General features: G+C 43.7%; 1 protein-coding gene across 1 annotated transcript; it reads right to left on the bottom strand.

Moving 5' to 3' along the window:
* Positions 1 to 2391: 2391 nt before the first annotated feature.
* On the bottom strand, positions 2392 to 26768 carry WDR93 (WD repeat domain 93). The gene is made up of 17 exons (XM_070953730.1): positions 26502 to 26768; positions 25421 to 25616; positions 25054 to 25118; positions 23620 to 23702; positions 21887 to 22043; positions 20732 to 20767; positions 19423 to 19510; positions 16888 to 17071; positions 15498 to 15568; positions 15129 to 15215; positions 13669 to 13800; positions 11826 to 12039; positions 10085 to 10145; positions 8516 to 8672; positions 7000 to 7159; positions 3413 to 3532; positions 2392 to 2458 (listed from the first exon to the last, which is right to left on the bottom strand). Exons 1-17 carry the CDS (start codon positions 26766 to 26768, stop codon positions 2392 to 2394), a joined length of 2145 nt encoding a protein of 714 aa, XP_070809831.1.
* Positions 26769 to 26781: the final 13 nt, after the last annotated feature.

Below are 26781 nucleotides of genomic sequence, written 5' to 3'. Positions count from 1 at the left end.
AGAATAGAATAGAATAGAATAGAATAGAATAGAATAGAATAGAATAGAATAGAATAGAATAGAATAGAATAGAACAGAATAGAATAGAATAGAATAGAATAACAGAGTTGGAAGGGACCTTGGAGGTCTTCTAGTCCAACCCCCTGCTTTGGCAGGAAACCCTACATCACTTCAGACAAACGGTTATCCAACCTCTTCTTAAAAACTTCCAGTGTTGGGAGCATTTAAAACTTCTAGAGGCAAGTTGTTCCACTGATTAATTGTTCTCACTGTCAGGAAATTTCTCCTTAGTTCTAAGTTGCTTCTCTCCTTGATTAGTTTCCACCCATTGCTTCTTGTCCTGCCCTCAGGTGCTTTGGAGAATAGCTTTGCTCCCTCTTCTTTGTGGCAACCCCTGAGATATTGGAAGACTGCTATCATGTCTCCCCTAGTCCTTCTTTTCACCAGACTAGACATACCCAGTTCCTGCAACCGTTCTTCATATGTTTTTGCTTCCAGTCCCAATTGTTTCTTTCCTTGAAAATGTTTTGTTTCTCATCCAAGAAGCTTTTTCAGAACTGGTAAGGCCCCTTAAATACTGAGCATTCCCATTTAGTTCCCTAAAAGACGTTGCTGAGGTCCATTTGGCCTGAAATGAAGGAAGGCTGTTGAAGGAACCCGTAGAATTGGGATGTGTTGCATGAGTGCTCTCTTGTGGACTGCCGGGCTGCTGAAATTCTGTTTATTGAATAGCAGCCTCTAATAGTCACCAAGCAAATGGAGAGCTTTTGCAAATCTACAACCTGATAAAGGAACATGCACAATAACAAGCTTCCTTAAAGACTATGGAGATTCTCAGTCATCCAGGTCATGGTTGTCCCAAAAGTGCTTTTTTCAAGAGGCAGCTGGACTTTCTGAAGATGTTTCACTTCTCACCCAAGAATCTTTTTTTAAAAAAACCCCCATAAAGTCCAGTTGGCTCTTGAAAAAGCACCTTTGGCACAAGCTTCCTGAAATATTTTCCTCTAACCCCAACAAGTAAGATTTCAGACAAAACCTTCAGACCAAGTATATTGAGAAAGGAAGTTACCGTATTTTTCGTATAAGACGCACCTTTCCCCCCAAAAAAGAGGGTGAAAATCTGGGTGTGTCTTATACTTCGAATGTAGCCCCGCCCAGCCTCTCAAATGGAGGCTTTCAGAGGCAGAAAAAAAAGTTTTTTCTGAAATAGAATTTCAGAAGTTTCAGAGGCTGAAAAAAAAGCAAGGCACAGAGCTCACAACCAACGAGCCTGTTGCTAGAATTCACCTCTGGAAACAGCTGATTGGGGGTATTCTGGGAGGCCGATCCACCTGCCAATCGGCTTTTTTCTTTTTTTTCCTCCCCAAAAACTAAGGTGCGTCTCATACTCCGAAAAATACGGTGCTTATTTCAGGCCTGTATGAATTAAATTATAATTTGCTATTTTATTTTGATCGAACTCCGATGGGCGGAAAGAGACCAGCTACTTAGCAGCCCAGATGATAACTGGTTTTCCATATGTGCGAACCCCTGAACTGCTTAATTTGCTGGGTTTGCCAAACTCACTGAGCTAACCAGTGACTCAGAAGCAACCATGGCAGGGTTCACAAAACACATCACATCACGGACAAGCAACATTATGAACTTAAAATGTTCTGTGAATCAGCAATCAATTATTTCAGGGTGACATTGAATGGAATCAAAGAAACGGAATTGCGATGGGGGGAGGGGGGAGAAAAGGAAAAAGATCCCCAAGTTTCTCTTCGTTTGCTCACATAATGCTACTAAACCATCATCTGTCGTTACATCTGATCCTCCTAAATGGATGATGATTCTTAAGGATGTTGAAGAATGCCTTCTATTGGCTTGGGGATACCACTAACCATCGATGGACGTCTACCCAATGAAATTGAAATTGGAATCCGATCGCACCAGATTATTTCACTTTCTGAAAGTTCCAATATTGTGACAGTAACAGCTATGTTTATTTGTAAAAAGAGTACTAACGACATCTATTGCTCAGGTCCATCTTGTTTTTTTAAAAAAAACAAAACAAATAACCAAATGAAGGCTTTATCTGCAGGCTTCTGATCTGTCAGAGCAGATGCAAAAAGGAAGAGGAACAAGTATATTGGTAGAGATTTCTTGTGTGTTCCTTAGCATCATGGACCTTAATTTCCCAGGCATTTGGTCCCAATCTCCTGCACTCTGAACTGTATAACAGAGATTACTCATTGAACCTCTAAAGGCAGCGGGAGATTCTGTTCTCACGTTGAATTCTTCCACAACTGGTTTTTGACCTTGTTCCTTCTTTTTAAATGAAGTGATTTGCAAAAAAACAGATGTTATTCAAAAGCATCCAAAAATGGAATCAGATGGCAAAGTTGCTGCTTAGGTTGATGGTATTTCAGGTACCGGGTCAATATTTAATACTTCTTCACTAGGCCCAGGAAAAAAGCTAAAACAGAAAAGAACTAATGTAAGAGAGCTCATTTTTATGACGTTGGAAACAACATAATGTCGAAAGTATTGCACCAAAAGGCAAATGCACAGGATTCTAGATATATATCAGTAGTGGTCAGGATTCCTAGTGGCTAGTGAATCAAGTATCCCTTAAGTACGTTTTTACTTTTCTATTGTCCAGTGATTGCCTGCCCTTCAATAGAAGGCCTATCAAGAGGTATGGACAGATTATTGCTAGGGTAGATAAACGGGAGCTCACCCCATTACGCAGCACTAGGGATTCGAACCGCTGAACTGCTGACCTTTCGATCGACAAGCTCAGCGTCTTAGCCACTGAGCCACTGCGTCCCTTAACTCCTTAATACATCATTGCAAATATACAGGACAAACACAACAGGATTTTTGCAAATAATCCTCAAAAGAGCTGCCCTGTTTCAAAACCTGTCTAATTATAGCCAAAATATTTTGCTCAGCCTGAAGCACCTTTCAAACGAGTGGGTGTCACCTCCCAAAATGCCCACGTCAGCATGGCCATTGCTGAGAATTCTGGCTGTTAAAATTCACCGAGTGGTTAGGTTAATTAATCTTTTTCATTTCACTTCTGGTGGGGGAAAAAAAAAACCTTCTTCATTTACGTGCCTTTAAACGTGACGTGTAGCAAACCTTGTCGAAAGCTGTGGGGCGAAGGAAACATGGGAACATTTTTAACCCGGCTAATGAAGGAGATGAGTATAGAAATAGGGAACTCAATCTTTTACCATGCTCATATTTTGGAGTACAATTCTCTATTGCCTGATATTAACCTGAGTTGACATGCAAAATATCTTTGTTATAGGAAATACAAAGAACAACATCTGTTCTGGGTTGGTCAAAGCAATTATATGGTTCAGCATCTGTCTCCGGGGGGCGGGGGGAACAAGGGACGACGACAACAAAGGAGAGAACCAACCTGGACTCCTGATACACGTTCACTTCACCAAACATCTTCCTTTTCAAGGTAGCTGCATAATCCTGCAGCTGGCTCCAGCATTCGGGCATCTGTTGGCTAATTGTGGACAGCCTCTGCAAACTAGCCAGGAGACACAAAACAGTGATTCCAGCTCTCTGGGCTGAACCCATTGGGTCTTCATTCCCTGGTGGGTTAAGTGATTGGCGACCACGTTCTCCAGCCCGCAAACAGTAGCTCCTGAATTTGTAGGGTACTTTTAAGTGTTCACAGCGCTCCCAGGAAAAGGATTTTAGCAGCCTTTGCAAACAGATCGGCGAAAGAGTTCTATAAATAGGGCATTGCTCTTAACAGCTGCTTCTGCTAAGGAGTGTTAGGGTAGCATGTTGGAAATGTGTTCCGCCCAACAGTTCTTACGTCTCTGGTTTAATTCCTGCAAGCTCCCTCCGTTTGGAGTGTGAAGAGTTGGAAGAAGAGACACAATCCAAAAGGTAACTGTCATGGTATGTGGGAATGACCATCAAAGACGGAGCAATGACACTCAGCAAGGAAAGGGTCAGAGAAAAGACACCTGAGCTCTCAACAGGAATGTGGACAGGGTCAGGAGTGGGCTTCAAAAATTTTAGCAAGGGGTTCTCTGCCTGGTTGCTGAGTGGGCGTAGCCATGGCGGGCATGGCCTAGTTGGCCTCCTGCACCACGGTGGTGGTGGGGGGACATTTTTGCCCTCCCCGGGTTCCGGAGGCTTTCTTCAAGCCTCCGAGAGGGTGAAAATGGCCTCCCCAGGTTCTGGAGGCCCTCTGGCCTTCCCGAACCTCTGCTAGGCCCGTTTTTCACCCTCCCCAAGCCTCCGTGTGTGCCCTGCACTTACCTGCATCTAAAACGGGCCGCGTGGGGACTCCTGGGAGGGGTGGAGTGGTGTGGGCAGGGCCAGCCAGGAGTGGGATTTGGAGGTTCTCCGAACTGCATAGAATCTTAGCTAGAGGTTCTTCTGAACCCCTGTGAACCCACCCCTGGACAGGGTAAGAGGCTAAGAAGAGACCCTGATTTCTTGAGCTGGAAAGGAGATGGGGAAAAGAGGTCCTGTCAGGCCTGGAAGCCATCTTTTGTATTAGGCCTTCAGACCTGCCACATTTACTACTGTGGGAAACTGGGAGGGGGGATGGTATGGAGCATGGGTGATATATAGACATAATAACATTCCTTTCTCAAGAAGTCAAGGACAACTTGCCCTGCACCTGGAAGGCTGGAATTGGGAGGTATCTCCAGTTGGGACAATGTTTGATTGGACCATGTGATGGACATGTGGGGGCAGTGGGAAGGGACTTGGACTTTCCTTTGAGTGGGGAAAACCCAGAAGCTTTCAGATTCGGGTTTTCCCAGATGTACCAATATGACATCTCTAATAAAATGAAGCTTTGAGGAACTTCAAGTCTTGGGAGTTTTATTTCGTTGTGGGTGTTACTTGGAACCCTGATGGGGACTTTCAGATTTGCAAAATTCATGTCAGCCTTATGAGGTAGACAAGACAGGAAATATGACCAGAAAAGCTAATCTATTTTATTGTGTGTATGTGTGTGTTTGTGTACACACACACATAGTAAATATACATATCAGGGGACTGGAGGCTGAAACATATGAAGAACGGTTGCAGGAACTGGGTATATTTAGTTTAATGAAAAGAAGGACTAGGGGAGACATGATAGCAGTCTTCCAATATCTCAGGGGCTGCCACAAAGAAGAGGGAGTGAAGCTATTCTCCAAAGCATCCGAGGGCAGGACAAGAAGCAACGGATGGAAACTAATCAAGGGGAGAAGCAACTTAGAACTAAGGAGGAATTTCCTGATAGTTAAAACAATTCATCAGTGGAACAACTTGCCTCCAGAAGTCGTACATGCTCCAACACTGGAGGTTTTTAAGAAGATTGGACAACTGTTTGTGTGGAATGGTATAAGGTCTACTGCTTAATCAGGGAGACCTCCAAGGACCTTTCCAACTCTGTTATTCTGTTATTGTGAAGCTACCCGAAGAGAATTGTGTAAGTCTGAAAATACACCTCTCCCTCCACCGTCTCCTTTACAGGCAAAGAAACTGGGAAGGTCACTTCTGAGCTTCTTGCTCTTCCCATAATCTGTGGACTCAGTTGCCTTTTATGTCACTGTTCCCTTGGCTGTGTCTTCTCAAGGTCATTCCCCACAAACCATGATAGTAAAAGAACTAATGCTGAGCAAAGCAGGAAATACTGTGGCCCTTTGAAAAGAAATGGCCTCGGAACAAAAACAAGGGCCTTGATCGTCTAGGACACAAGTCTGTCCTTTGACCATTCCCATTAAAAGGTTTGGGGTTTTTTTGCTTTGAAGAATTAAAAATGAATAGCCGTCACCATGGACAGCACCGGGCTAGATAAAACCAAGAGTGACTCAGTTTGATGGCACTATATTAAGCCATCATTTGCTGAAGTATGACTGTAGGCTTAGAGTCTGGAATTCACATAACAAGCTAAAATGAAACCAAATAAGCACCATTGGAACTTTCCTTGACTGTAACTTGCATAATTATTACACATTATTCCTCATTTGTTTGAAGCAACACCTATCTCTTATTCATCTTCTAAGTATAATTTAGCTAACCAGTCATAAATTCATTACCCATGTCATATTGCCATCTAGTGATTCTATGGATAAAGTGCACATTTCAAGAAAGTACTGTGGAAATTATAAGGGTTTTTTCCCCACCCCTGGAATAACTAGAACTGGAAGAAGAATTCAGCTAGAAAGGGTTAAGGTCTTTTCTAAGATTTAAAGAAGCTTTTGAGAGGGAAGGACTGATTTTGGCTAGGGACTATGTTCCAGAAAGACTACATGGACCAAGCTAAACTGTGGGCAAAATGACAGCAAAAAAATAAACAAATAAATAAAAATCTCACATGTCATGAAATTAAAAGACATTAAATGCAGTTAACATGCCGTCTTACAATATATTTAATTCTGCCTTTCAGAATGATAATTTGAATATTGTATTATATGGGAACTATTTTATCGATGGCTAGAGAATAAATATGAAAGTTAGAAATAAAAGTAGATTAGTGAAATATAGAAAAATATATCGATAGAATTAAATCAGTCAAGAAAAGGATTGTTACAGTATTGGATATCCTATGTACAGTATGTCAGTATTAAGTTAAGAGTAGACAAATAATGAATATGGCTGTAAATCTTGTTATACAAGACGTTTCTGACACACTGTTTAATGGAAGATGGATTGTTTGTATTAAAATAAAATATTAAAAAATTATATATTTAAAAAAAGAATGATAATTTGGCAGCGGTTTTAGAAGGGTACCAATTTTGCCTTTAAAAAAAAAAAAGAGCAAGTCATCCATGAAAAAAGTTAGCCTCATTGCTTAAGAATAAGCAATGAGGGCAGTGTTTCTCAACCTTGGAAGCTTGAAGATGGGTGGACTTCAACTCCCAGAATCCCCCAGCCAGCAGCGCTGGCTGGGGGATTCTGGGAGTTGTAGTCCACCCATCTTCAAGCTTCCAAGGTTGAGAAACACTGCCATAGGGGAATGTGGCTTAGTTGTCAACTTACTTGTTATTTAAAAAAAGATCGCAACGTTTGTCCCAGGTCAGTTCTGGAAAGGCAGCAGGTAGATCCTGAGCTTTTGCAGCAAACGTTTCCATGAAAGAATAAGTGTTGAAGTCATAAATACAGATGGTCTCCATTTCTGATTTACCAGCCTTAGACTCCCCTGTATAGTTGCAAGCTTAGAATTAGAGATGTATTTCACTCCTTCCTTCCATGTAAATCTAATGCTAAGCTGTGATCCTGGCTTGGCCTGGTTGGACTAATGGTGCCCAACCAGTGGTGGGTTGCTCCCAGTTTGCACTGGTTCACAAGAACCGGTAGTAAAAATTTGTAGTAGTTCGGAGAACCGGTAATAACATTGGCTGGCCACGCCCCCGAACCCGTCCCCGGCCCGGTCACCGCTCGCTTACCCCGCCCACCTCATCAGAGGCTTTTTTTTTTTTTTAACTTTTAAAAGTATTTTTTCTACAACATCTTCGGCCGAAAAAATGCTTTTAAAAGTAAAAAAAAAAAAAAAAAGCCTCTGATGATCGCGCGGCTCAGCTGGGATCGTCAGAGGCTTTTAAAGGCATTTTTTCTACAGCCGAAGAGGTTGTAGAAAAAAAAATGCTTTTAAAAGCCTCTGGAGATCCCAGCTGAGTTGTCTGATCGTCAGAGGCTTTTAAAAGCATTTTTTTCTGCAACCTCTTCGGCTGAAGAGGTTGTAGAAAAAATGTTAAAAAAAAAAAAGCCTCTGCCCATCAGGCAACTCAGCTGGGATCGTCAGAGGCTTTTAAAAGCATTTTTTTACAACCTCTTCAGACGGAGAGGTTGTAGAAAAAATGGTTTTAAAAGTTGAAAAAAAAAAAGTTGGCCATGCCCACTCAATCATATTACCCCCACCACCACCAAGCCACACCCACAGAACCGGTAATAACACATTTTACATTTCACCACTGGGTTCGGGCATGTGCTTTGGGCACTTAATCCGGAAAAGGTTAGCCATCAGTAGTCTAAGTGCTATTGCTATTGCTAAATGCTATTTTAGAAGGTCCACTTTGGATTGATTAATCAAGAATGATAGTAACAGAGAAAGCAAGCAAGACAAACTGAGCTACCTGTCAGTGCTCTGAGACCAACAAACATGGAAACAATGGTTAATCACTTTCAAAAATGCTTTATAAAATGATGGCACTGTGGAAGTGCTCCAAGGAGGATACTAGCACAGGGGTGGGCAACTGTGGCCCTTTTACAACCTGTGGACTTCAACTCCCAGAATTCCTGAGACAGCCAAGCTGTCTCAGGAATTCTGGGAGTTGAAGTCCAGAGGTTGTAAAAGGGCCACTATTGCCTACCCCTGTACTAGCAGGATCTAACAGCCCTCTTCTAAAGTAGGAACAGAAAGAAAAGCTGAAGATGAGTCAGCACTTGAGAGCTGAGAAAGCAGTTGAAGAAATTCGAGACGTGCTTAAAGAAAGAAAATATACCCTGCCTCTCCTTATGTGTTTGTGGTGCCCGTCCATTTTCCAGAACTCCTTACCTTGGGCGGCCAACCACCTGCCATTTGTATCCATGGAAAAAACTGGCTGCCAAGGTGATGCCACTTTGTAGGAAGGTGGCATTATGAATTGGCAAATGATCTCATCTGTCGTGGTGTCCATCAGATTAATGACGCCAATCCAGAAGAAAATTAGTACCTGGCACAAATGAAAAATGACAGGAAGATCTTCCATACACTCTTGGTTTTTACAGCAGCCTCCCCACAAACCCAACTTCTATCTGTTAAGCCAACAGCTACAATTTACAAAGAGCCAGCTCATCTAGTGGCTAAGGTACCAGACTGGAAAGGGGAGACTGTGAGTTCCAGTCCTGCCTCAGGCATTAAAGCCAGCTGGGTGTCTTTAGGCCAATTGCCAGGAGACTGTGAATTCTAGTCCCGTCTTACGCATTAACGCTACCTGGATGACTTTGGGCCGATCCCTGGGAGACAGGGAGTTCTAGTCATACCTTAGCCATGAAATGCAGCTGGGTGACCTTGGGCCAGTCCCGTTCTCTCAGCCCAACTCACCTCACAAGATTATTATTGTGGCGACAATAGGAGAAGGAAGGTTTGTTGAATATATTTACTATCAATCTTCTCATCGTTCCTATCACCCATCTCCTCCCACTTATGACGGTATGAGTGTAACTTGTTGCTGTATCCTTACGATTTATATTGATTGTTTCCTAGTATGACTTGATTGCTTATTTGTACCCTATGACTATCATTAAGTGTTGTACCTTATGATTCTTGACGAACGTATCTTCTCTTTTTATGTACACTGAGAGCATATGCACCAAAGACAAATTCCTTGTGTGTCTAATCACACTTGACTGGGGTGGGCTGCTGGGGGTTTGCAGGGATTCGGGAGAAACTCTAGCTAAGATTCTGTGCAGTTCGGAGAACCCCCAAATCCTACTCCTGGATGGCCCTGCCCACCCGTCTTGCCCCGCCCCTCCCAGGAGTCCGCACACGGCCCGTTTTCAATGCAGGTAAGTACAGGGTGCGCGTGGAGGCTCGGGGAGGGCAAAAAACGGGTCTACTGGAAGTTCGGCAAGGCCATAAATAGGCCCGTTTCTGGCCTCCAGACAGCCTCCGGAGCCTGGGGAGACCGTTTTCATCCTCCTAGAGGCTCAAGGAAACACACTGAAGCCCGGGGAGGGCAAAAATGCCCCCCCCGCCGTGATGCAGGAGGTTGACTAGGCCATGCCCACCATGGCCACGCCCATCCAGCAACCAGGCAGAGAACCCCTTGCTAAAATTTTTGAAGCCCACTCCTGCACTTGGCCAATAAACTGTTCTGTTCTGTTCTGTTCTAATGTTTGCCGCTTTGAATTATTTGTAATAATAATAATAAAGATGAGATACAAATATATATATTTTTTAAATGCTACCACCACCATTAACATGGATCTTGGTCTGGTACAGCATTGATAATTTAGCCATCTCTGCCATATCAACACACAGATCTAATTTCATCGCTAAGCATCTCTCCCTGATCTCCCACCTTCAAGTTTCTTGGATGTGGAGAGTCAAGACATTTTAAGGAAATAATAACACGGCACTCACAGCATTGGGCAAAGTTGGAATGGTCGTCACAGCGCTGATTGTCTGATCAGGAACCTCAGGCCTATTTTAAAAAAAGAGACTTTATGTACTTTTTTCACTTGGCATCTTGAGGAAAGCGTACTCACGACCAAGAGAGGCATAAGTCATACAATTGTTTAAGAGAAATGTTTTCAGTCCTCCTTCGATTCTGAACTACAAATGATTGTAAAGACTTATGGGATTTATTGCCCAATAACCCTATTTCAGTTTATTCAGTACCGTATTTTTCGGAGTATAAGACGCACCGGAGTATAAGTTTTTGGGGAGGAAAATAAGAAAAAAGCTGATTTTTTTTTTAAAAAAAATTTGGTTTATATGCCGCCCTTCTCCGGAGACTCAGGGCGGCTTACAATGCATTAAGCAATAGCCTTCATTCTTTTGTATATTTTATACAAAGTCAGCTTATTGCCCCCACAAACTGGGTCCTCATTTCACCTACCTTAGAAAGGATGGAAGGCTGAGTCAACCTTGAGCCTTGGAGAGATTCGAACCAGCAGAAATTGCAGGCAGCTGTGTTAATAACAGGGTGCACTAAACCACTGTACTATCAAGGCTCATTGATAGTACATAGATTGGCGGGTGGATCGGCCTCCCAGAATACCCCCAATCAACTGTTCTCAGAGGTGAATTTTAGCAACAGGTTCTTTGGTTGTGAGCTCTGTGCCTTGCTTTTTTTTTCTACTTCTGAAACTTCTGAAACTCTGTTTCAGGAAAAACTTTTTTTCCTGCCTCTGAAAGCCTCCGAAACAGAGCTTCAGAAAAAAAGCCTCTGAAGTTCTGTTTGAGAAGCTGGGCAAGGCTACATTCGGAGTATAAGATGCACCCAGATTTTCACCCTCTTTTTGGGGGGAAAAAAGATGTGTTTTATACTCTGAAAAATATGGTAAATCAGTCTAGAGACAGTGTGTGCAGGTGTCAGAAAAATTCTTCTCAGAATTCCATTTTTCTACACAGAATATGTTATCAGTCCTCATGCCAGTAGGATAACATTCTAGGATGGCACCAGAAGGTCCCACTAAACTTTTTTTTTAAAAATCTCCAAAGATTAAATTTCTGTCCCTTGGGGGAAAACAATAGTAGTCATTCTGGCCATGAGAAAACACCATCCCAAATCGATTTGGCCTTTATTAAGTAAAATGAAATGTTACAGTACCACTGAACTTCCAAGAACGTGTCAATAGATAGTGAAATTAGGGAAAACAGGCCATGGAAAAGGATGGAAGAAGGGTTAAAAAAAAATTATAAACCAGTTCTCTGAACTGGGTTTGTATATCTTTACATTCTTCAATGGAAACATTCTTTCCTTGGCATGTTTATGACTCTCATACATCTGCCCCGACATAGTTATTACTTTGTTTTCCCAATCCACGCTCATAAATTCTGATTTGTTTTCTTGAACAAACAGAATGAATTAAGAATGAACAACATCCTTAAACTGTTTTAAGAAACACCCTCACTTTGCAACTAGAGTGGATTCCAATTCCCAACACTCTTTGCAAATAAGGACATGACTAATCTTGGCTTGTCATATGTTGGGACATCCCCCAACAGCAATAAAATGTAATGCCTCTTCGTCATGGCACGGGAGTTGGCAAGATGGGATGTATTTCTTCTTCGTGGGAAATCAAGGCCAGAGAATGCCACTCATGGGAATCATCCCAATTTGTCCAAATGTCCTGGACCTTTAGGTGGGTTGCCTCACCTAATTCCTAATAATTTGGACTTAAATTCTTTGGTCCCTGATGTGAGCAGGTGAAGTGATCCATCTGTGCAGAGCACCAAAAGTTGCACCATGGTATGGGCAGGATCCTTACTACAGCAAAATGTTTTCTCTCTGGATGGTAGCAAACGTGGCATGAATTGGATGTTTCGTGCAGCGTAGTTTTCTGGAAGCACCATGGCACACAATGGAAACCCTAGAAGACCACAAACGAAGACTTAGGGTGGGAAGCTCCTCTTCATCAAGGTTATCCTAATAGCTTATTTCACTATGCCAGAGTCAGCTTTCTGAAGAAATCAGTACAGAGTGGATATTACCCTAAGCCCGTGATGACGAACCTATGGCACGCGTGCCACAGGTGACACGCGGAGCCATATCAGTAGGCACGCGAGCATTGCTCTACCTCAGCTGCAGCGCGCATGCGTGAGCCGGTCAGCTGATTTTCAGGCTTTCTGGGTCCCCCAGAAGTCAGGAAACAGGCTGTTTCCGGCCTCCAGAGGGCTTCCGGGAAGGGTGGGGAAGGCTGTTTTCATCCTCCCCAGGCTCCTAAAAAGCCTCTGGAGCCTGGGAAAAGCGAAAAATGGGCCTACTGGGCCCATCGTTCCATCGCGTGTCAAAAGCGGGGGGAGCACAGGGAGGTCAGGCACGCATGTGTGGGGGGGTGGGGTGCATTGAATTATGGATATGGGCACACACGCGCATGACACCCCCCCCCCCCCCCGCAAAAAAGTTAGCCATCACTGGCCTAAGCTGTCCAAAAATGCCATTAGGTTTCTTCTTAGAAACTAAATTACAAGCCCAGCCCATGTTGCATACTCCCCAAAGTCTTCTAGAATTGGACAATCCCCTAAATATTGAAGTATTTGAAGTCCAAACTCTCCCACAAGGTTTCCAACAAAATTTAATTTGGGGTGTGCACAGGGGTGAAATCCTACTGGTTTGGACCGGTTCGGGCAAACCGCTAGGGATTATGGGCATCAGTTGGCTGAACCGGTGGTAATTACCTCTCCTTGGCCACACCTTCTTCCGGCCGCTCAATATTCCACAGAATTCAATGTTAAATGCAGCAAACAGAATGCTAACTTTTCTCCCTCCATTCAGAACGGAGCTGCTGCAGCCTGTCCCTTTAACGTAGTCCCCAGGAGGGAGGGGGCCTGGAGGGAACCATAAAGGGAGCAGCAGCTCCTTTCTCAATGGAGGGAGAAAAGTTAGCATTCTCTCTGCCATAGAATTCAATGTTAAATGCAGCAGAGAGAATGCTAACTTTTCTCCCTCTATCAGAACGGAGCTGCTGCAGCCTGTCCTTTTTAAGGTGGTCTCCAGGAGGGAGGGGGACGGGAGCAGCTGGAATGGAGCCGTTTTTGTGAAAGGCAGAAAAATGGGGAAGGGGATTTTCCTGCCTGTCATCCATTCCTCAATCTCAGCATAGATTGAGGGAAGGATGGTAGGCAGGAATATTCCCCTCCCCGTTTTCCTGCCATTCGTGACAAGGAGTGGCTGGGAGGGGGGGCAGTGAGGAGCCCCTCGATGTGAGTGATGTCGAGTTGGCCACGCCCACCCAGTCACATGAACACCCCCCCAACAAGCCACGCCCACAGAATTTTTTAATTTCACCCCTGGGTGTGCATGTGATAAAATAAGATGTTTGATTATATGGAGGTGGAGGAGGAAAATGGTACCCATCTATTTAAAGAGGGGAGTCCTGGCCCAACTCAGAAATCTCTTGTTTTTTTTTTTAAAAAAGTTGTTTGCCACTGCATTCAAATTTCAGGGTGGGGAATTTCCCTTTTTCTAACTTTCCCAAGCTGATAGGGAAAAAGCTCACCGACTGATATGTCCCACAAAGTAATGACTCTATCTTCACAGGCAAAAGCGAAGTAAGACGAGCAAGAGCTGACAGTTGAATATACAATCGGAGCAGCGCATGGCCAGATAATATCTGGTTTGGGATCAGAATCTGGAAGGAACAGAAGATCATATGAGAGATGGTCCTCATAGTAGGGAAAAGAACATTATCTTCTGCTTAGAACCACTCTAGATTCTCCACCTCTCTTCTTTTTGATTCACACAGCTACACATACAGTAGGAGTAAGCAGAATCCACCTTGTTATCAAGTTACTACAGAAGCTGGTAATCCAGGATCCCATGGTGGTGCTTGATTATGTGTTTTCGCATTTATGAGCTTTGAATGAGATGGGCCAACTGTCTGACCCAGAACCTAAATAATCACATTGTGCTAAACCTTCTTGAAGTGACTTTCAGTCCTGGTTTCGTCTTAACATGTCATGTAAACATAGCCACTGCAATTTATGCCTACAAATGTTGCATGAATCTAATCTAAGTTTTGGTCACCACACTATAAAAAAGATGTTGAGACTCTAGGAAAAGTGTAGAGGAGAGCAATCAGGATGATTAGGGGACTGGAGACTAAAACATATGAAGAATGGTTGCAGGAACTGGGCATGGCTAGTCTAGTGAAGAGAAGGACCAGGGGAAACATGATAGCAGTGTTCCAATATTTGAGGGGCTACCAGAGAGAGGAGGGGGTCAAGCTGTTTTCCAAAGCACCTGAAGGCCAGACAAGGAATAATGGATGGAAACTGACCAAGGAGAGATTCAACCTAGAAATAAGGAGGAACTTTCTGACAGTGAGAACAATCAACCAGTGGAACAGAAGTTGCCTCCAGAAGTTGTGGGAGCTTCATCCCTTGAGGCTTTCAAGAAAAGATTGGACTGCCATTTGTCAGAAACGGTGTAGGGTCTCCTGCTTGAGTGGGGGGGGGGGGTTGGACTAGATGACCTATAAAGTCCCTTCCAACTCTGTTAATCTGTTGATCAATTGTAGCATATTCAGCGCAACTATGGTAAAAGCAAACTACGCTTTAGTAAAACGCGTAATCTCAAAGTACATTTTGGAAAAGAGAATTTTTCAGGTGGCTAATTATAAAAGCGGCCTGCCTAAAGCTACACTTCAAGACCGAAAACTATACAGACTTTGCTTTTCTTGTTTTTCTGCTAATAAATGGAGCCAAAAATCATGCGGCGACTCCCAATGCCAAATTCTCATGATTCAGATGCCCTATACTCTTTTTTTCCCTCTATTTTATGAAATATGATTTGATACCATGATTTGGTTGTTGCATTTCAAGTGCCCCCCCCCCCCCCAAAAAAAAACAAACAAACAGAGGATTATGCCTTGAGGCATCTGAAATATATCACCAGAAACTCTGAAATGCACGTAAAACTTCAGAAAATTCTTGTAGGGGGACTCCGGAATAGCATTACCAGGTTTTTCCTTGGGTGGACGACTCAGGGAATAGAAGCAAAGATTGTGGCTATTGCTCCAGTGAACACTGAAGGCGACAGGCGCATCTAGAAAATGTAAACAGAACAAAAGGATCTCTGAGATAAGGCCCTGAGAAAGATTTGAAAGGCAGAGGATTTTATTTTCCCATCCCCCCTGTTCTTTCCTTTGGAAGGAGCCTGGGAAAACGAAAATCAGGAAAGAAACGTGCAAGTTCAAATCCCACCCAAAGAGCACGCAGACCTCCTGGGGCCTAAACATGTTGACTGCGTTCAGATTCAAACTCTTTAATTCTGCCGAAGGAGTTTCGTCAGGACTATTAAAAGGTCCTGCCCAGCGTGGGAAATTACCTGTCTCGGCTTTTAATTCAGTTCCAGTTTGAAAGGTGCGGCCAGGTAAGTGAAAATGGAATTTTGCACAACTAAAACAGACAAGAGAGGACAGTTCGTGAAAACACGCGTGTTAGCGAGAGATTTAAAGGAAGCCAATAACACTGGTTTGAAGGAGTGTTATTTATTAGGGTTACTTCAGTGGTGGAATTCAATTTTTTGTACTACCGGTTCTGTAGGCGTGGCATGGCTTGGTAGCCGTGGCAGGGGAAGGATACTGTAAAATCTCCATTTCCTCCCCACTCCAGGGGAAGGGTACTGTAAAATCTCCATTCCCACCCCACTCCAGGGGAAGGTTACTGCAAAATCCCCATTTCCTCCCGATCAGCTGGGACTTGGGAGGGAGAGAAAGATGGGGGTGGGGCCAATCAGAGGTGCTATTTACCGGTTCTCTGAACTACTCAAAATTTCCGCTACCGGTTCTCCAGAACCTGCTGAAACCCACCTCTGAGTTAGCTGTACATTGGTCACATTTTCGCAATGTGGAGGAGGAGGAGCCATAGTGGGTACAGCGGTTAGAATTCAGTATTGCTGACTAATTCACTGCCAGCAGTTTGATCCTCACTGGCTCAAGGTTAATCAAGTTTCCATTTTTCTTTGAGGTTGGTAAAATGAAGACCCAGATTGTTGGTGGGCAATATGTTGAGTCTGTAAACTGCTTAGAGAGGGCTGTAAAGCGCTATGAAGGGTTACTGCTATTCCTATCTTCCAATTAAAATGTACATATAAGTAGCCTTCTGTAAGGTGGCTTCCTCCAAATCTATTACAGTTCAAATCCTGAAGGCCAAAATGACTGGGGAAAACTATGGGAAGGCTATTATAAAAATCAGGAAAACATTATCAGATCATCTTAGGAAACCAGGTGAAGGTCCCTGCGCCTTACCAGTTTTATCTCAGCAACAGAATTACATAAAGGTAAAGGTAAAGGTTCCCCTTGCACATATGTGCTAGTCGTTCCCAACTCTAGGGGGCGGTGCTCATCTCCGTTTCAAAGCCAAAAAGCCAGCGCTGTCCAAAGACATCTCCATGGTCATGTGGCCGGCATAACTCAATGCCAAAGGCGCATGGAACGCTGTTACCTTCCCACCAAAGGTGGTCCCTATTTTTCTACTTGCATTTTTTACGTGCTTTCGAACTGCTAGATTGGCAGAAGCTGGGACAAGTCACAGGAGCTCACCCCGTTATGCGGCACTAGGGATTCGAACTGCTGAATTGCCGACCTTTCAATCGACAAGCTCAGCGTCTTAGCCACTGAGCCACTGCGTCCCAATAGAATTACATAGCATGGTTATATTTTCTCAACAATGGCACTGGAAATCAACAGTAGTAACAGATCCTTTCCTCCTCTTACCTCGGTGTTTCCTCTTTGCTCTCCACATCCTCCTCTATCTCCAGATACTGCTGGAACTTGCTGTTAAAAATCTCTTGCAGCCACTCCATCTGGCACTCTCGGATCAAGTTGTTGTAGCCCATGCCGATCACATGTCCTTCGTCGCTCTTCATTAAAGCTTCAAATGGACTCCTAAATGCACTTGCTGAATTTCAACAAAACGGTGTTAGAAAGCCCCACCCCCACCCCTCCCCCACCCCGTTTCCATCAATCCAATTCTCCTGAAACCCACTTCTGTTTGTTTTGCTTCTTTACCTTTAATTTGGGGGAGCCCTAATCCTTGGACTTTTAGGAGAAAAAAAAGAAATAGGTTAATTGATTAAGTTAAGAGGCTCAGGTTGAAAGCCTGGGAGCAAATCTCAAGGAATATCGTGAGGCTTATTTCTAAGGCAGTGTTTCTTGACCTTGGCATCTTTAAACATGTGCGAACTTCAACTCCCAGAATTCTGAAAGCTGAAATCCACACATGCTGGCTGAGGAATTCTGGGAGTCAAAGTCCTCATATCTCAAAATTGCTAAGAAACATAAGCAAACACTATTGTGGCCTGCTAGCAGCCAGTGGAGCTGGTGGCAGACTCAGACAGTGAGGAGGTTGGGGAGGAACATGGGCTGGTCCTGGAGTCTGGGGAAGGCTCTGATGAGTACTCAGTGTTGGAGGCAGAGATGAGGCCAGGGCCGTCTGACAGTTGTCAGCTGCCTTCAGAGTCGGACATCAGTGGGGCAGACGAACAGCTGGAGCCTGTTCCCAGTGTGTGCATGTGCAGAGCTGCCAGGAGAAGGGAACAGCTAAGGAACAAGGGTCGACTCAGGAGTAAGGCCACAGGTGGACGATGAATGGCCCCTCCCAGAGGGAATAAAAAAGGAGCAAAAGGGGAGTGGAGTTTGCAGGAGACAATTAGTTCATGACTCTCGGAGACTCCTTGCCAAGTTTTGAAGCTATCGGCCTGGCAGCTGTCCAAGCCAGATAAGGTTTGTGACTGTAAATTCATCCTTGACTGACTTTGCTGAATGTGAATGAGAAGAATTCACAGTAACTTAATAAAAAGGGGTTTTTTGTCAGGACGAGGAGTCTGCTCAGAACAAACGCCGGCGGAGAATCTGACATTCCAGTTAGCCAACACCATTGCTGACCCAAACCTTTCTAATCTTGCCTAAGAGGTTTGTGTTAATTATGTTAATTCTTATTGCCACACTATTATAATTGTTGGTAACTGCTTGCATTGACTACTTTTTTAATAATGGGGTAATGAAATATTTATATTAATTGGACTGAGAGAGGCAAAAGGCTTCATTCTTTTGGGGAGGTTTGGGGGGGAGGAAATGAAGCAGAGCTTCTTTCGCTTGTTACGAAAGAAGAAATGTTGGACCTTGTTTTACAAGGCTGATTCATTGCACCTTGTAAAGCTGCCCCAGGAGGGATATGTGTCTTCAGACATTATTGCGTCCAATATTCTCAAGAGACCAGTGGTTGGTTTCAAATTTTTTTACTACTGGTTCTGTGGGTGTGGCTTGGTGGGCGTGGCGTGGCATGGCATGGCTTGGTGGGCGTGGCAGGGGAAAGAGGCTGTAAAATCTCCATTCCCACCTCACTCCAGGGGAAGGATACTGCAAAATCCCCATTTCCTCCCGATCAACTGGGACTATGGAGGCAGAGAATAGATGGGGGCGGGGCCAGTCAGAATTTTTACTACCAGCTCTCTGAACTACTCAAAATTTCTGCTACCGGTTCTCCAGAACTGGTCAGAACCTGCTGAAACCCACCTCTGGGGGGGGGGGGGGTTTACTACCAGTTCTGTGGGCGTGGCTTGGTGGGCATGGTGTGGCTTGGTGGGCGTGGCAGGGGAAGGATACTGTAAAATCTCCATTCCCTCCCCACTCCAGGGGGAAGAATATTGCAAAATCCCCATTCCCACCCCACTCCAGGGGAAGGATACTGCAAAATCCCCATTCTCTCCCCACTCCAGGGGAAGGATACTGCAAAATCCTCATTCCCTTCCCCCTCCAGGGGAAGGATACTGCAAAATCCTCATTCCCACCCCACTCCAGGGGAAGGATACTGCAAAATCCTCATTCCCTTCCCACTCCAGGGGAAGGATAGTGCAAAATCCCCATTCTCTCCCCACTCCAGGGGAAGGATAGTGCAAAATCCCCATTCCCACCCCACTCCAGGGGAAGGATACTGCAAAATCCCCATTCTCTCCCCACTCCAGGGGAAGGATATTGCAAAATCCCCATTCCCTCCCCACTCCAGGAGAAGGATACTGCAAAATCGCCATTCCCACCCCACTCTGGGGCCAGCCAGAGGTGGTATTTGCCAGTTCTCCGAACTACTCAAAATTTCCGCTACCGGTTCTCCGGAAACCTGTCAGAACCTGCTGAATAGCATCCCTGGCAGGAACCTATTGCTTTCCATAGTTTGATTTTTCTTGCTTGCTTGCCCCAGCGCAATGAAGCACAAACATTGAGAAAGCAGAAAGGAGTTGAGTAGGTTCTAACCTGAAAGAGGTTTGGGTGGTCTGACCTTCAGCAGTAGAACGGGGGGAAGCAGCTTAGATTCAATTTTGGTTAGCAGCTGTTGCAAATCCTACAAAGAATCAAAATGGTAATTCTGAACAGTGTGTTATTGCTGCTCCTTGATTAAAAATCAGGACTTTAGGAGTTGAGCGGTTTCTGGTTAGACTATAAATACACAGCATGGTTCTGTGGGCACTAAAGTCATTTTCTGCAATGGCTAGCAGAGATCCAGCTTCCTGTGACTTTCTGAAAGATGGAGGAGGAGGAGGAGGAGGAGGGGGGGGGAGGAGGGGGAGGAGGAAGAGGAAGAGGTCTCTGAGCTTGGTGCTTTTCTTGCACATGCTTCATTACCCGGACTAGGTAATCATCAGTGCTAGTAAGGAGTGAGATTTGGGAGGAGGAGGAGGAGGAGGAGGAGGAGGAGGAGGAGGAGGAGGAGGAGGAGGAGGAGGAGGAGGAGGAGGAGGAGAATAGCAACATCATAAATGGTAAATAGGTGCTTTGTGATTGGCTGGAGACAGTATCAATCACTTTACTACTGTCCTTTCCCTACCAGTCAGCATCTTCTAAGGTGCCCACAGTCTTAGAAATCGGCTGAAACTTAACAGCCCAAGGTTAAATTTGAAATATTCCAAATATGCCCAACAGTCTAAAGGAGACCGCAGACTTCTGGGTGACATTGCTGCCCTGTCCTAAAAACTTTCCTCTTCAGACATAATTAACTAATCAGGCTGAAGACTTTACAGACTTTCCTCAGAGCTCAGAGCTGAAAGGGGTTAAATGATGAAACATGTATTGCGACATCCCAATGAGAATTTACGTCTTTGTGTCAAGAATCAGGGTGCAAGATTTTGAAAGGCGGACTCTAAGCTGTCATGTCGCAATGTTTCGTCGTTTTGTCAACATTTGGTACCAGATGCTTAGCGTGGTGCCGTACTAAAACAACTAGATCAGTGATGGCTGATCTTTTAGCTGTCACGTGCCAAAAGCGTGCCAAGGCCCAGAGCTCACAACCAAGGAACCTGTTGCTAAAATTCACCTCTGGGAACAGCTGATTGGGGGTATTCCGGGAGGCCGATCCACCTGCCAATCAGCTTTTTTTCTTATTTTCCTCCCCAAAAACTAAGGTGCGTCTTATACTCTGAAAAATACGGTATACAGAATTAAAAATGTACCCATGGTGCCCCATATTATAAACTCCTTCTCAAAGCAGACTTCTTGACAATCTAGTTGTTTGACTAAGGCTGTTTCAGCCATTTAACTCATAGAGTTCAAAGTCAGGGTTGCTTACCAGATCTTCGGTTACTTGGATATCAACATTCTTGTGCTACAGAAATAGAAAAACACCCATGGTTCAGAAATGCGTAGAACAACACTAGAAGGACCTAGATTGAAATTCTGACTCTACTTACAGTAAAACTACACTCCCATGGAATTAGTTCAGCTCTTAGCACCCCCAGACCAAACAACAGCAACACCACAAACCCACAGAGCAGTGTTTCTCAACCTTGGTAGCTTGAAGATGGGTGGACTTCAACTCCCAGAATCCCCCAGCCAGCAGCGCTGGCTGGGGGATTCTGGGAGTTGAAGTCCACCCATCTTCAAGCTACCAAGGTTGAGAAACACTGCCATTAGAGGTTCTGATTCTTATTTGAAAAGGATTCTACCATCTTGGCTCGTTTTAATAAAAGAAGATCCACTCATTAATTCCTAAATGGGAAGAGACATCCTAGAGAGCAGAAGAAAATGCCACGATGCTTCTATCTGGCATCACCAGATATAAATTTAAAGAAGGGAAATAATCCAGAATTAAGGTTAATTCTCAGGAAGAGCCCCATAGACCAACAGAGCTGTTTTAGGCACTTTTAACAACACATTTAAGAGAAATATGGGCTCATTCTCCAGCCATACCTATGTTGTAGTACATAGCAACATCAATGTTGATAGCAGATTATATGGTTTAAATGTTGGGTTAAGAAAATAGGGACGCCGTGGCTCAGTGGCTAAGACCCTGAGCTTGTCGATCGAAAAGTCGGCAGCTCAGCGGTTCGAATCTCTAGTGTCGCGTAACGGGGTGAGCTCCCATTACTTGTGCCAATTTAGCAGTTTGAAAGCATGTAAAAATGCAAGTAGAAAAATAGGGACCACCTTTGGTGGGAAGGTAACAGCGTTCCGTGCGCCTTTGGCGTTTAGTCATGTCGGCCACATGACCACGGAGACGTCTTCAGATAACGCTGGCTCTTTGGCTTTGAAACGAAGATGAGCACTGCTCCCTAAAGTCGGGAACGACTAGCACATATATGCGAGGGGAACCTTTTACCTTTACCTAAGAATCGAGGTAGCTTAGCAGTAAGGTGCCTTGAGAACATTAGTGATATTTCTTTAGTTAGATGGAAAACTTTTAGAGCTGCTAAGCATTCGGATCTCTTAAAAAAGTGGTTTTTACCATAGATTTCTCTGGTAATTTCTCTTGCACTGGCAGCTGGTTGAGTCCCGTGTCCTTGACAAATCCTGAACCTGGGAGAGCAATTGTATGGAGTTGTTCAGTCTCCTTCTGCCAGGCATCCTTAGGCAATCGATAAATCTCCAGCCAAGAATCAGAGCTGCCTTTATTGAGAAATCAGAAGAAAGCACATTAAGCAATCAGGAAGGAGAAGAAAGGTCTCACAGTCCTTTAAAATACAGAAGGGCCCTTATGATTAACTGTGTCCCATAACAAGAATACCAGATTCACAGTTTTTTGCCCGTGCTCAAGAACTATCAAGAAAAAGATGGACAAATAGGAGCTGTAAATGTTGTCCAGTTTAGATGGATGACAGGACCACTGCAGGGGATGAGACAAAGTGGGACATATACAAGTTGAGCTAAGATTTTCTGTTGTTGCTTTTTAAAAAGCATATTTATGTATTTATTTGTCAAATTCATATAGCTGCCCATCTCACCAAAAGGTATTCTGGGCAGCGTATACTGTATATGCTGATACAAAAATTATTTTATGTTTTCCATTTTAAAATGACCCAAAATTTAATTCTACAGTTGGAACGGGTTCAGACTGGAGTAAAAGAAAAGAAAAGAAAGATTTTAGAGGCTGCAAATTGTCTACCACCGTTCAAGCAGTTCACAGGACTTTTAGAAAATTTCTGATGGAAATTCCTTAAACTTCTGAGTATATATAAAAGGGAAGTCAGTGGCAGAAGAACTGCTCGAAACTGATTTGCAAAGTGCAAAAAAAAAAAAAAAAAAAAAAAAAAAGCAAACATACATTCAAAAGTATTCGTTGTCTCCAAACCTGAACTCTTAAATACTATTTGGAAAGTTCCTGTGTTAATAATGCAGCTTGGATTTCAACACAACTGTTCTTAACAAGATAATGGCATGTTATGATACAAATCAGGTTTTACAGAAAGAAAAAAACAAGCTGCCTCTTTATGGTGCAAATTACTGTATATATGAATTATAAAGGTAAAGGTTCCCCTCACACATATGTGCTAGTCATTCCCGACTCTAGGGGGTGGTGCTCAACTCCGTTTCAAAGCCGAAAAGCCAGCACTGTCCAAAGACATCTCCTTGGTCATTTAGCCGGCATGACTAAACGCCAAAGGCGCACAGAATACTGTTACCTTCCCACCAAAGGTAGTCCCTATTTTTCTTCTTGTATTTTTTAACGTGCTTTTGAACTGCTAGGGTGGCAGAAGCTGGGACAAGTAACAGGAGCTCACCCTGTTACGCGGCACTAGGGATTCGAACCGCTGAACTGCCGACCTTTCGATCGACAAACTCAGCGTCTTAACACTGAGCCACTGCATCCCTTCTATATGAATTATAAACATATCCAAATGTATTTCACATCTCCATATAAAAGGAAAATAACAAAACCATGCCAAGGTTATGAAATCTATGAATAGCTAGATAGATAGCTATGAGGTAGGTAACTAGATAGCTAGATAGCTAGATAACTAGATAGCTGCCAGCCAGCCAGCCAGCCTGGCTGGATATAGATAGATTTAAAAAAATAATTGTCTGCCTGCAGGGTTTAGACTCAAAACAAATTTCATGATCAGTAGAACCAATTAAGTATGTCAGTAGGAAGGGCTAGTTTTTAAGACTTATTTTATATCAAAACCACCCAACTGGCGATCTGGACCTCAAGCCCATCAGATGCTTAAGGGAGACTAAGACTTGCCTTGTAGCAGGAATCCTGCATAGTCACTCTCCTGCGAAAGCTCCAGTGCCACGCAGATGTTCCGTTTGCTGATATCTTCCTGTCAAACAGGAGAATACGAAATATGAGATCAGGCTACGCCTGTTCAACCAGGATAGCAAGGAGTGCAATACTACGTTATTTTGGCCGCAGAGCTGCACAGCTCCCTGAGAAGTTTGACAGAAGAACAAAAGTCTTTATTGGAGAAGATCTGAGGCAGTGGTGAAATCTGAACTGGTTTACTACCGGTTCGCTGGCCGCGCATGCATGCCATGCGTCAAACATGCACTGCACATGTGCATGCACAGTGCACACCAAACACGAGTTGTGCGTGCACATGTGCACTGCGCACCAAAAGGAGGCTTGGGAAGGTAAGTAGAACAACAAGGAGGTCAGTGGTGAAATCTAAAATTTGTTACTACCGGTTCTGTGGGCGTGGCTTGGTGGGGGGGTTAATGTGACTGGGTGGGCATGGCCAACTTTTTTTTTTTTACTTTTAAAACCATTTTTTCTACAACCTCTTCTTCTAAGACACTTGTGAAAAGCATCCTCCCAGTTAGTAAAGAAAAAAAGGGAAATCTTCAAGTTGAAGTGTCCATGCAGTATTGTTGGCCGCAGTGTACAAGTGGTTTGACACAGCTTTCTCCTGGATTTTTTTTTCCTTTTGAATCTAGTCTATAGTCCTGAAAGTCTTCCCTTTAAATATCATATTTTTCAGAGTATAATAAGATGCACCTTTTTCCCCCTAAAAGGGGGTGAAAATTTGGGTGCGTCTTATACACCGGATGTAGCCCTGCCCACCCACTGGCCCCCACTCTTTGGCCTCTGCCTCCCAGCAGTTTACTTCCTTGCAGCAAGCAGCAAGAAGAAATAGCCCATTTCAGCTTCAGCACAGCCTAATTAGCACAAGTTGATTGGATCGGCCTCCCGACTCTCAACTGTTTTGCTCTCAGCTGTGTTGCGTGGGTCTCTGCTGCTTGCTGCAAGGAGGCAAATTGCTGGGAGCAGATTTTTTTTTTCTTGTGCTAATCAAGCTATGCTGAAAACGAAAATGAAAGTAAAGCAGGCTGTTTGCTGTTTGCTGCAAGGAGGCAAAATTGCTGGGAGGCAAAATTGCTGGGAGGCAAAATTGCAATTTCCTCACCAAAAAAGATAGGTGCGTCTTACAGTCGGGGAGCGTCTTATACTCCGAAAAATACGGTACTAACTAATCAGATCTGATTCTCCTTAGATTTTAAACTCTTAACAATAGAAATTCAATCAAAAACGTAACATTTTTAAGATTACTGCAATACAGGCATCCCACAATGGACATTAATAACTGGGATGTTCAAAAATCTGGAATTTAGACAGCTGAAAATTGACAAGGTAGATAAAGGTAAGCACTAGCAGCTAATACGAGACAAACTCACCACTTCGTTTATGGATCTTATATGCAGGAGGTTTTCCCTGACAAAGCAGAAAAGACGTGCAAAACCTGGAAAACAGAACAAGAATGATTCTAGGGGAGGGCAATTTTTCCTTCATGTTCATTACCAAAACCCCATATGGTGCCTGTATTTATTCAGTAACCATACTTTGATTGGCTGAGAATGCTACCATAAATAACAAATCGTGTAAATTCTCTTCTGTTTGAAGAATTTATTCTCTCCGGCTACTCAATAGGAAAAACTTGAAACTCATATTGCAAGACTTTGCTGAAGACAGTGTAATAAATTGTGAAACCAATCTGCAAATTAATCACACATTCTTAAAGAATATAAATGCATAGCTACCTACCCATCTCATCCACCGTTCCAAGAAGATGGGAGACTCCACCGAGGACTGACAGCTGAATGGTGCAAATTTCAAGTTTGGTGGCCTCCCAAGAACATAAGTTCTCACAGGTGGTTGAGCTGAAGACAGAAATCCCGGTGGAATGTCCTACAAAGATGTACCCTTCGGAAGCTGACAGGCAGTTTACCCTTCCTGAAACCTGGGAAGATTCAAAAGAAGAGAACATGATGTCTACCTGAGAAACGGGAAGATTCAAAAGAAGAGAACATGATATCTACCTCAGAAACGCGAACATTCAAAAGAGAATATGATGTCTACCTCAGAAACGTGAACATGCAATATGAATACCATCATAATTCCAATCCCTCCATATTACAATGTCTATTATATGTGGGGATATTTTTCTTTACTTCATCTGATTTTTAAATGGTTCCATGCTTTAACATCTTTGGCATCATTAAAAACATGTTTAATAAACCTTTGGTACTTTTAATGGTTTTGATATAAATGGTTTTATAAATAAGGGATCTCTGGGGCGAAGGGATGATTTAGAAATATTTAGATTTATGTCTTCGTCACATCTCACTGAAACCATACCATATGTCCCCTCGCATATATGTGCTAGTCATTCCCAACTCTAGGGGGCAGTGCTCATCTCCATTTCAAAGCCGAAGAGCCAGCGCTGCCCGAAGATGTCTCCGTGGTCATGTGGCCAGCATGACTCAATGCCAAAAGCACACAGAACGCTGTTCCCTTCCCACCAAAGGTGGTCCCTATTTTTCCACTTGCATTTTTTTTTACGTGCTTTCGAACTCCTAGGTTGGCAGAAGTTGGGACAAGTAACGGGAGCTCACCCCGTTACGTAGCACTAGGGATTCGAACCGCTGAACTGCCGACCTTTCCATTAACAAGCTCAGCATCTTAGCCACTGAGCCACCGCGTCCCTTGAAAGCATACCATAGTTAAGCCAAAATAAAACCAGTTTGATTGTCCAAGAGGATGACACTGGAGGAAATAAAATATGGTGCTAATGTCACATAGGAAGATTTCCTTGGATTATTTATCCGAAAGAGCTTTAGATTACCATGAATTTATTTGTAGGGCGACAGAATAAGGGTGTGAAACTTTGCTGCTTCATCTCTTGTAACGGGCGCCTTTCTTCAATTCGGTCCCAGGCTCTTTCAAACAAGTCTTTCAATATTTTATTGATCATGCAGAAAGGCTGAGGCAAGGTATCTAGGAGTTGGTCAGGGTCACTGAGGAAGAAATTTTCTTCTTCATCTTTTTTAATCCAGTCTTTTTCAGTGGGTGGAGGGATATCAAAGTGCTGCTTCCGAAGATAGAAAGGCATCTTATTTTCCTCT

The sequence above is a fragment of the Pituophis catenifer genome, unplaced genomic scaffold (assembly GCF_029215685.1).
Source record: "Pituophis catenifer annectens isolate HBS135680 unplaced genomic scaffold, rPitCat1.0.hap2 SCAF_14, whole genome shotgun sequence".
Classification (NCBI taxonomy): domain Eukaryota; kingdom Metazoa; phylum Chordata; class Lepidosauria; order Squamata; family Colubridae; genus Pituophis; species Pituophis catenifer.
The sequence above is the reverse complement of the archived record's forward strand: the minus strand, read 5'-3'. Positions and strand labels throughout refer to the sequence as shown.

Excerpts from the sequence above, each read along its gene's own strand:
- WDR93 (XM_070953730.1), bottom strand. The coding sequence starts at position 26,768 with ATGCCTTTCTATCTTCGGAAGCAGCACTTTGATATCCCTCCACCCACT. Across the intron at positions 22,044-23,619 it reads GGATTCCTGCTACAAGGCAA|CTCTGATTCTTGGCTGGAGA; the intron begins GTCTTAGTCTCC and ends CAATAAAGGCAG. Across the intron at positions 7,160-8,515 it reads CAGGTGGTTGGCCGCCCAAG|GGGAGTCTAAGGCTGGTAAA; the intron begins GTAAGGAGTTCT and ends GCAACTATACAG.